The sequence below is a fragment of the Dromaius novaehollandiae genome, chromosome 1 (assembly GCF_036370855.1).
Source record: "Dromaius novaehollandiae isolate bDroNov1 chromosome 1, bDroNov1.hap1, whole genome shotgun sequence".
Lineage (NCBI taxonomy): Eukaryota > Metazoa > Chordata > Aves > Casuariiformes > Dromaiidae > Dromaius > Dromaius novaehollandiae.
This window is the reverse complement of record NC_088098.1, coordinates 203,727,468-203,737,929: the sequence shown is the minus strand read 5'-3', so window position 1 is coordinate 203,737,929 and position 10,462 is coordinate 203,727,468. Positions and strand designations below refer to the sequence as shown.

Genomic DNA, 10,462 nt, shown 5'->3' with positions numbered 1-10,462 from the left:
ATGGCAGGGAATGGCAACAGTATTTGCACCGTTCGCTGCAGGAACAAGAGAGTGGTAATAAGTATCTGTGTCTTGCAAGACTGAGAGAGCTGCAATATGGTCTGGACCATGATGAATTTCAGATAAAATCTGCCCATAGTCTGGATATCCACTGGAGTCTTCCATTTGAGTAGCCCTGCTTCTAGGGGGTTTTAAAAACGGATCAGAAAAGAAGTTCCATAAAGTGCATTGAAATAACTTGTATTCTTGCAGCAGAGGAATCAAAGGGAAACAACTTCTTTTCTCTGACACAGATGCTATTTTTTTTTGGGGGGGGGGAAGCTGTCTAACAAGGAAGGAAAGGGGTACTGTGCCAGTACCCAGATTTGAGAAGATTCTTCACATTCATAAAACAAAAAACAATCTTTAAAACCTTAGATCCTGCTAGCTGTCTATCTATGTGCTTAGGAGCCTAGATATCTTCGTACATCCCACCTGTGGGATGTTACCAGCGATGCCTGACTGCAGAACACTGCTGAACTGGCAGCCTGGTAGGTGCGAGGCTGCTGCGGCTCTGCTCCCCAGGTCCAGACGTTGGAGAGGCTGCGCACATACTCCCAATATGCATATGCAAGTGGACACACTCAGACACACGTGCACGCAAACACACGCTATACACACATGACCGGCCACAGAGATCAATATAGTAAGGAAATGTGCAGCACTGACACCAATGGGAAAAGCACAGATGGCCTGATCCTGTTCCTCCCCTGATCAGGACTGAAGTCCATGCGTGGAATATAGACGTGGAAGTGGGGAGGGGATGGCTCGGGGCTCTGGTGGCTCAGACGGGGTTCCTGGGGTCCCCCACTGCCCCTGTGCCTCTGAGCCCCTTCGTGTGTGCGGGGAGGAGCCTTTAATGACATAACCTAATAAAAATCAGTAAATGTCTCAGGGTAGGATTCATCACATTTAACTTTAGTAGTAATCTAAAATCAGATATCGAATATAAACCACTCTCATAGGCTGTCTCTGCAATCAGTAATGAAAAAGGAGCACTTCCATACCCACGCACCCATCTTAGGTTGGGAGAAATTGCTTTCTGCAGTTCCTGTTTGTCTTTCCATAAATATGAAAAGAAGCTTTAGTAGCCTGGTTGCTTAGCTTTTAATTTTCTAAAATTGGTTGAAAGCAATCCTAGCCTTAGGAACAGAAATGCTATTCCTAGTCGGCTTCTGGCTGGTAGGGCTTAGGGTAGGGTGATGTATGGCACAAAGAGTGAAAAGAAGACTGGAAAAAAATGAAACAAGAGGCAATTTTGTATCAAAAGTAAAAACTGTGTTGTTCTTTGGCAAGTTAGCAATTTGACAAGTATGTAATAATGATGATGTTACTTATGTACACATATACAGAGCCATATGTTAAATACTATTCTTCTGTTATTACGGAAATGCAGATCGTTCAGGGGCTGAAGTCTGATGACTGAAGTCTGTAGTATTTAAATATCACATATATTTATAAAAGAAAAACCCTCTCTAGTACAATAACACTGCATTGTCTCCTTCACCAGCGCAGATTTCATTTCCTTAACAAGGAAACCAGAAGTTGGTCTTTAGGAGGCGTGTAACTCTCTTCTTACCAGGGTCAAACTCAAGTTGCTTTCTTCCACGGAAGAAATAGAAGAAGTCTGAGAAAAAAAGCCACATGACTTATGATATTGCAGGTATAAAGATTAATAATTGTTAACAAAAGCTGGTGAGGGTTCAAAAAGACTTTGGCTATATTTACACTGCTAACAGCATCTACTTCCAGGTGTGACCTCTGCAACATGGTGCACAGTGGCCTGGGGGCACACTGCTCTGGGCTAGTGCCTTCCTTAGCAAACCAGCCGTGTACATGCTGTGTAATACAGTTAATGAATTCTGTGAGGTGACCCTCATGAATCTTATGGGGTGACTTAACCTGTATTTTGCAGTTGAAAATGTTTGCTGTCATGCAAAGGTTGTGTTGAAACCCTCTGGAGGGCTGCTTTTTTTGCATGCAGGTGAGGGCATGTGTTGTGTGCCCCAGAGCATGGCACAGAGCGCTGCAGGGTGGCTGTGGGCACAAGCACACTGAGATGCTGCAGAACATGGGGCAGGAAGGAGACACCCAGCCCCGATGCGCTCTCATCCACCCTGCCCTCTGGGAGTCATGGCTGCAGCTGAGGATCCCCTGACCGTCTGTAAGGCTTGTTCTGGAGCAAGCTGATAGGTTCACTGGGAAGCAATTAATATTTATGCTTTTTGATGATCAGGCGATGAGGACCCAGGAGTGAACTGGGGAGCTGTGGCATTTGACAGTGTGGATGTACCCTTAGGCTGTCCCAGAATTTCCCTATCTAAATGACATCCTGCCTTGCATAGGAAAAATGAGCACCAATCATTACTCTCCAAGCAGTACTGTTTTATACCATAGGGCCAGCCTGTGATTGCCTTACTCACGGCGAGTAGAGCTTATGGTGTTGAGACCTTGCTGTCTTGAGTGGTGCTTTTCATGGTGTGAGATGCAGGTCGACATGAATACGAATATTGTAATCTGTCCCGTAGAACTAGACTTTCTAACTGTGAATTCAGTTTCAGCCGGTCACCAAAAACATCACTATTTTTCAGATGGGTAAGGTGAAGCATGGAAGTGTTACCTGACTACTTCAAGGCCTCAGGGGTCACTCTCAGGGCTGTGAGTAGCATGCAGAAGTGCATCTTTCTGTCCAAGCACTCTCAGCCCTGTGACTCCAAATCTGTACTAAAGTAGATTTATTTGAGAGCTCTCACTCACTTTTGTGTTGAAAAACTGCATCAATCTTCCCATTAATTCCTGGAAATGCATCTCTTATCTGTCTGGGCTTCCTGTCCATGGACTGACTTCTTTTATTATAACTGAGAAAAATGAGAAACAACCTGGCATCAATTAAAAATATAAACAAATCATGTTCAGTTCAGCCCAGCACATCATCCTGAACCAACTAATATGGAACTAAGCTCTGTGAAGACTTTCAGTAGCCTTTGCATAGCCTTGAGACAGACTTTGAGGTGTCAGAAATCATTATCACGCTATCAGCTGCACTGAAAGAACTGTTTCTTTTTACATCAACTCTAGACGTGGTCTAAGAATACCTAATATTTGAACCATCATTATAAGGCTCATCATTATTTTTCTAAGAGACTGTACATAAAGGAGAGACAGATAATCTTATCTCAAACAGAAGTTAGATTCGTAAGATTATATGAGATTGCTTTCATGTTCCCTCTCTGTGAGAAATGTTTATCAGGAAAAATCTGAATTTTACTTAAGCTATAAGTTATTTTTTATTTTACTTAAGTTACTTATAGTGGGGCGTTACATTCTGAGTGAAGTACAGCTTATCTATCAGTGCTGGAATAACAAGGCTATAGCGTCTTCATTCTAACACGCTTGCTCAGCAAGAGATTTAATGATTAAACAAATGACTCAGGTGAAGTTCATCAAACTGTGACAGTTCGAACTAAAGTACAGAAATCTATTCTTCTGTTTAAACTGTAAATATGTGGCTGACTAGTTGCTTCAGGATGATCACTGTATGTATGATCAATCACTTGGGAATTCTCAAAGTGACAGGAAAGATAAAAGTTGTATCACTCAGCTCCAAAAGTCGCATTTAATTGCTGCTTCTCTTATGGAAGCACCTGCTTCAGTTTTCAGAAATACAAGGCCTGTGAAACAAAACTGAGCAGGAGTGATTGAATGGAAAAGAGAAAATCATAACCATGCACACAGGATAATTCCTTGCAATACATGGCATTTGGTTGCAATTTCATGGAACTACCTGTTGGTAAGTGGGAGTTAAAATGAGATACTCCTTTTTACTCCACGGAAATGGTTTTGATAAAAATCTTTATGGCTCTGACTGATTTCCTGTGGTGCGTGGAGTTGTAAGATGGCTTTTTTCCAAGGCAGTCAAATAAAAGAAATTGAGAGGACTGTCATATAACTAAAGCAACTAAAAAGAAATCTAAAGCACTGTTTCAGCTCCCTTTCAAATATTTTCTCATAGACAGTTGTGATGGTGAAAGAGATGGCCAAAATTGTGTCACTAATCCATCCTAAATCATGACATAATCACACTATGTTTGCTTCTATTTAAGAAAGTAGCACAGGAAATATTACCTCCAAAACTTGTCTGCTATGAAGTAATATATTTTCCCCTTATTTCTGTTATAGAAAGCAGCATCGATTTTGGTAATATCCTTTGAAAAGCCCAAGACATAGATTTTTTGAGGGTATCCAGGAAGTATGGTATCTCCTCTCACAACCCAGAATTCATTCCCTATTAAAAAATGTTGATGGAAATGTTATCAGAACCTTCTGCTGAGAATGCAATCCTTTCCATGAAAGTAGTAGTCCAAAACATGCAAGAATGGTACTGTGCACGGCCTTATGCAGAAACTAAAACTTTGGTCTCCCATCCCAATCCACCTTAGTTTTCCACAAGCTAAGAACAAATGTGTGTTATCATTTTTAATTTTGATACATAACTCTCCAGAAAGCAGGAAAACGACATTTTTTTGGCAGGGAATCTTTTTCTTTATTGACATTAAAAAATAAGAGGTGCTCCTTATCTTGGACAATATTTTTGTCAACTCTGTGATTGAAGAACACTGATTTGTTGGACTAAATTAAAGCTTGTGGAATCTCACAGAAAAAACTTAAGTGGTTTTCAAACCAGACACAATCCCTCAAGGCTGCATGGAAAGGCAACAGAGGAAAAGAAAAAAAATGTTTTACCTTTAAAAAGGACAGTTTCATCTTTTTCAGGAACTTCGTATGCAGCATCAACACCAGATGGCAGCCGTGGCCAGAATGAAGAGATTAAGTTAAAGTCAACTGCTCTGACAGAAGGATGCTTGCGCCAAAAATGCCTGATATAAATACAGTACAGGTTTTGTATGAAATCACATGTTTATACACACTAATGCATGAAACCACATCATGGCAGCGGGGGGCGGGAGGGGGATTTATCTGACTAAATGTAGCCATCTTCCCTGTGTTAGTCGCTCTAACGGAAATGTCAATGGAAAAAATGTCCTTTCCATGATGGAATTCTTCTCATCTGGATGAAGACAGCTGAAATAGGTCAGATGAACTGTGCTGTCAAAACAGCTGTTATTTTCCCTTTACACAGAAAAGGAGCCCAGAGAGAACTCGCTCACCTGTAAAGGATGGTACAGGATGAAATTATGAGAATGATTCCCTGCCTCAGGGACCAGCTTGGAAAAAGGCTGGCATGAATAATGCCAGCTTCTGCAAAATGACATCTTACTGGTTTTGTGGACTCTGGAATCCCAGAGGTTGAAATTCTGCCTTTAATGATTAGTTTGGGGAGGGTCTGTAGCAGGGGAAGCACAGCTCCATCACACAAAAAGGAGGAGAAGTCAGCTCTTTTGCACCTCCTCCTGAAGCCCTTGGGCTGTCATGTCCTTTGGGGGGGGGGGGGGGGACAGACAGTTTATGCCTTGGGCAGCACTGAATCAATCATCCTTTCCTTATATTACTATTAAATTGGCACTACAGAGGGTCTTCATGTGGATATTGTGCCAGGATTGGTAAACCCTCAGCAAGGGCAGCAGTGAAGCTGATGAGTGTCCCCAAGCTGGTGGTGCTTTTTTCAGAAGCTGAATTCTCCCAGATACTGGGACTTGCTCACAACCTAAAATAAGAACTGCCTGTATTTTCAAATGAGCTGTCTTTTCCCCATCCTATTTATACCGTGTCCTGTTTCAAATGTGATCTTACTTCAGCTCAGCTCTGCCAGTGCCGGCTGAGACCCTTTCCAAGGGTGGCAATGCCGGAGTGCGCTGCCCAGCCAGTGTCCTGGCACTACTCTGTATTTCCAGGAGAAAGGCTAGCCTCCCTCAGGGGGGTGCAAAGCACTGAAGCTAGGTCCCTGCTCTGAACTGCCATCTGAAGAAATCTCTCTCTCCATCAGCATGAGGGTGCTAGGGAATACTACCTAATTCAAGCCTAAAGTTGGATAGTGTCATCCAAACTGCCAATGGGCTAACAACAAAAAAATGGATAGAAACACAGGAATAATGAAGTTTGGATTCTCAAATCTGCCCTTTACCTCAAAGCGTAGCTATACCTCTCGTCTGAACCCCTTTTTGACCACATAAGAAATCCCAGCTTGACAATATTCTGGGCAAGGTTATTTTTCCATATTTTTGAGCATAACTTAAAAATTAACCCTTGTTACTTTACTTCCAGAGAGCTGACTTACTTGTCTTTAAAGAACATTATTTCTCCACGGAAAGTGGTTACAGCATCAAAACTCAAATCAGGGCTGCAGATGTCTGGCAGTGCAGGTTCTTTAGGCTCAGCTGGTTCTTTTATCTCAGCAGATTCTCTTGGGTCATTGTAGGTGTTAGGCGAACGTCCTAACATTAACAGAAGAAATTAAAACGACATCCAATTCAGGTATATCCATTACGCAAAAAAAGTCACTAAAATGTATTCCAAAGTGTTTGAGATTATAAGCCCTAACTGATTAACAACTGTGAATTACCATAGAGGTGCTGAATGCCGTTAGTATCATCCTGATGCAGTGGGAACACTGAAGGGTCAAATTTCCTATATATTGGGTACATCAGAGCTTCAGGGTCTTTGGAGTGGAAAAGTCCCAGTGAATGGCCAAACTCATGGAGAGCAACATAGAACAAATTGGTGCCTGAAAACAGCAAATAAAATGCATAAAACAAGAGCTGTGTCTTTTCATATCTCCTGAAAACATTAAGGCCATAAAGCAGATCAGAGGCTTTTAGAACCACTTTCCTAAGCAGCTGAGGCTGTTTATGGTAAACTCAGTTGCAGATGAAATTCTGGTGATGAAGAAATATAATGACAAGATTGAAATCCATGGCAAATTTCAAAAACATAATTTTGTTAGCACCTGAGGAAATAATCTGCCAGTCCTGCAGGAGTCAGCGTGTGAGAAGGATCCCAAACAAGTGTAGGTGATGTAATTGTCAGGAGAGAGACAGTCAGAAGGCAGAAGAAGGAGAAAGGGAAGAAGGGGACTACCAGTTTCCTCAGCTCCCTCTCAAGTAAATCTCCACCCTGTGCATGGCAGAAATTCGGCTGGGGTCTCAACTTTCTCAACCGGACGGCTCAGAGGCTTTTTATAACTAGAGAAACCAGTTGCCCCATATTCCTTCAAATCAGTCCCACTTTTAAGCACTTCATAAGGGAGATAGGAGACAAACTTTGAGTCCTTGATTTCATGTATGTCCTGCCTCAGGTAGGGTTTGGAGAATTTAATTTCTTACCCTCTGTGCTTTTGGTCCAGGTTTCATCCTCATCAAAGTGAGCATCTCCACCAAAGTCGTTGCCGGGTGCATAGGCATGAGCAATGGACCCTCCTGGGCCATCAAAGGGGATGAAATCGTTGTGACCTGAGAAACAAGTACCGCACTTAAGTGACTGAGGGCTACTGGGGGTAACAGACCTCAGCCATGCACAGAACTTTCTGTTCTGCTGATTTTGTAAACTTTCAAGTTCCTTCTCCAAAAACATTTACCAAAAGCCCTATTTTTCAGTAGGAAAACTTGGGAAAATTTGAACTGCTGAAATCTTGGTTTCCCCAAGAAATGGTTGGATGTATATCTACTGCTGTTATCAGCGAGGAGGAGCAGACATAGTTTTGCAAGAAGTATATTCCCTTTTCTGCTCCTACAGTTAAATTTTCCGATGCTCTGGGTCAACAGCCCTCAGGTAGTTACCTGAGCCTGACTGGTAAATTAAGAGCTGATGGCAGAAGCAAGACCCCTGTAAGACTGTAAGCTCTTCACTGGAGAGCCCTTGGATGTAATCTCCAAAAAGCATGCAAGGACACAGTGGTTACACGCCGTGCCTGCACAGGCTGCGCAGCCTGGATGAGTGGAGATGTGTATCTGGGGTGGGAGCAGAGATGACTAGGAGCGTGCATGCCTGCGGGATGCTATTAATGAAAGAGGGGAGGCTGCTGGTAAATCCACCCTGAGGGCTATGCCAAAAATATAAGCCTTGAGTCTGTCTAGAGCTCATTTAGGTCACATAAAGCACATGACTAATCCCAGGAGTGTAATTAGAGCTACCCACTCTGTAATGCTCTAAGCCTGAGCATACTGCACAAGCACTAAGTCTGTTGTGTTTCATGCATATATTGGATATATATACTAGGTATAGTTCCAGTGAACTACAGGCAGCACATTGCATCATTTTCTCTTTCCTTCTCTCCATCTCCCTCTATGTCCTCCTGCAAAGAACTTCCAGACCATAACCATATTATTTTGTGGAGGAATTGTGTTTTTCTGTGTGATTGTTCAGTCTGACACTGAACTTTGCACACGCTATAGAGGAGAATAAATTGTTACTGTTTCAGGTTGACTGCTTCATGGAGTTTTTACCTTTGACTGCAAAGGAGATCATTATATCTGCATGATCTCTGTCTTTCTTGATGAACTTCAGTGGAGTTACACTGCTCCAAACGTTAAATGCTTTCTTGATTGCTGCATCCACATCTGCTGGATGTAGGTCTGGTGTATAGTTTAAAATCCTTTAAAATATAAGATAGAGAAAATGTTGTGTTCTTGACACCTATACTGTGCAAAATGCTGTCTTCAATTTAAGATTCCACTATAATTACCTGTATGTCAGAACTTGTTTTGCCCATTTTGGCTCTCCTGCAAAGGTGGAGAACCCAGCTACGTCAGGGAATCCACAGCGCGGTTTCTGTATCAGGTCCAGAGTGTTAGAATCCAATTTTCCGGTCACCTCCAGCCCCAAAAATTCCTGCATTTCTTTTATTTTTTTGGTTATTGGACTATTACTTTTCCAAATGAAAGAAGATTCCCCATCTTTCTTAAAGTTGTAGTAATTTTCCAGGTACTTCTAACAAAAATAAAAAAAATCATTTTAGAACTGTTAAATGTGTTTACTTTGAAGCTCTTAAAGATTATACTAATACCACTTCAAACCTGTACCTTTGCTACTTGTTCTTTCTGTCCCTTGGGAGCATATGCAACAGAGCTCTGTTAAAGTCATGTATGAATATTTTTCTCTTAATGATGGTGTTTTTGTATTATGCTATCACTACAAAACTTTTGCAGTTTGCTCAGAATATTCAGAATTAGCATTTGTTCAATAAATTGCTTATTTTCTGGTAATGTATCCTCCACTTGCCATGTGCTCCAAGGTTACACATAGTCCTTCAGAGCAGGCAGTGGATAAAGTCTTTGAAATATATGAATGAATACAAAATTTCAGCAGTAGTATCCCATTTTACTACATTTTTGAGAGTAATGATTCAGACAAAACAAAATCCTGATCTTATGGAAAGCTATGTTTGATTATATTATAAATCACATAAATAACTACATTTCCACCCAAATTAATCAAGCATAGACTGATTTAGGTGTTTAACTATTTGTAGAATCAGCTCCTAAATGAATCAGTTTTAATTGTTCTCTACAAAAAAATTAGAGGTAAGACAAGAATTAAAGAAGCCTTTGCTGTTACAGTTCAGAATGGAGTCCCTTTGCTTGAGAAACACTGGATCACATTATTCCTTCTACTGGAATTTGCAGGATTAGCTCCTCAACTGCTGTATGCTAGCATTACTCCAGAGACTGCAATGGATACTTAATAATCGCTAAAGACCTCATCCTTATGGCTCTACCTTCCTCACCTGGATAAGCTGCACACCTTCTTCTTTCTTCTGTCTCATATCTGCAGGAAAAGCACAAGAAAGTGCTGTGCACAGTAACAGGAGAAGTGGGAGGCTCTCCATTTTCATTTTCCCTTGCCTTTAGAAACGTCTTTTTCATAGTCTGCCACACACCTGCTTCACCTTTATATAGCACGTTTGCTTTATAACGCTTTCTAATCCCTGACTCACTGATTCTCACAACCTCTAGTTAGCAGCAGAATACATGCAAAACAATGATTTTACCACAAAAAGATTCATCCTGTTCCACCCTTGTGAAGGTTTTGCAACATAGGAATATGATTAATGAGAAGAAAATAGGTCTGTAGTTCTTTTTAATAAGCTCATTAACCTTTTAGTTATTAAAAGTGGTCTTACTTACAATAACCTTATGTATGTCTCTTTAATGTTTTGCATCCAAAGCTCCTGTTGATTTCAAATGCATTGCTGAAATGCCTAAAAGAGAAAAAAATTCCTAGAAGGTTATAGAACTACAGACTGTTTTATATTTTTTTTCTTTTTTTCTAGATTTTTGTAGTTGTCTGTACAGTAGCAGGCATTTTCGGAAATTATTATTGTACCATCACGTCTCCCTTTGGTAGAGTCCTTCAAAAATAAGAGGTCAATGCTATAACTCCCTGATCACTGAAGTAGTGCTTTGTTTATGCAGTTCATCTTTGATACAGTTCTCACCTGGATGAAACTAACTTTTGTTTGCAGGAAAAT

At 41.1% G+C, this 10,462-nt stretch overlaps 1 protein-coding gene across 1 annotated transcript; it reads right to left on the bottom strand.

Moving 5' to 3' along the window:
* Nucleotides 1-1,324: 1,324 nt before the first annotated feature.
* LOC112988745 (stromelysin-1-like) lies at nucleotides 1,325-9,832 on the bottom strand. The gene is made up of 10 exons (XM_026109435.2): nucleotides 9,719-9,832; nucleotides 8,678-8,922; nucleotides 8,439-8,587; nucleotides 7,320-7,445; nucleotides 6,560-6,721; nucleotides 6,275-6,431; nucleotides 4,783-4,916; nucleotides 4,165-4,324; nucleotides 2,797-2,897; nucleotides 1,325-1,666 (listed from the first exon to the last, which is right to left on the bottom strand). The coding sequence occupies exons 1-10, from the start codon at nucleotides 9,824-9,826 to the stop codon at nucleotides 1,566-1,568; spliced, it is 1,443 nt and encodes a 480-aa protein (XP_025965220.2). The 5' UTR covers nucleotides 9,827-9,832; the 3' UTR covers nucleotides 1,325-1,565.
* Between the last annotated feature and the right edge of the window lie 630 nt (nucleotides 9,833-10,462).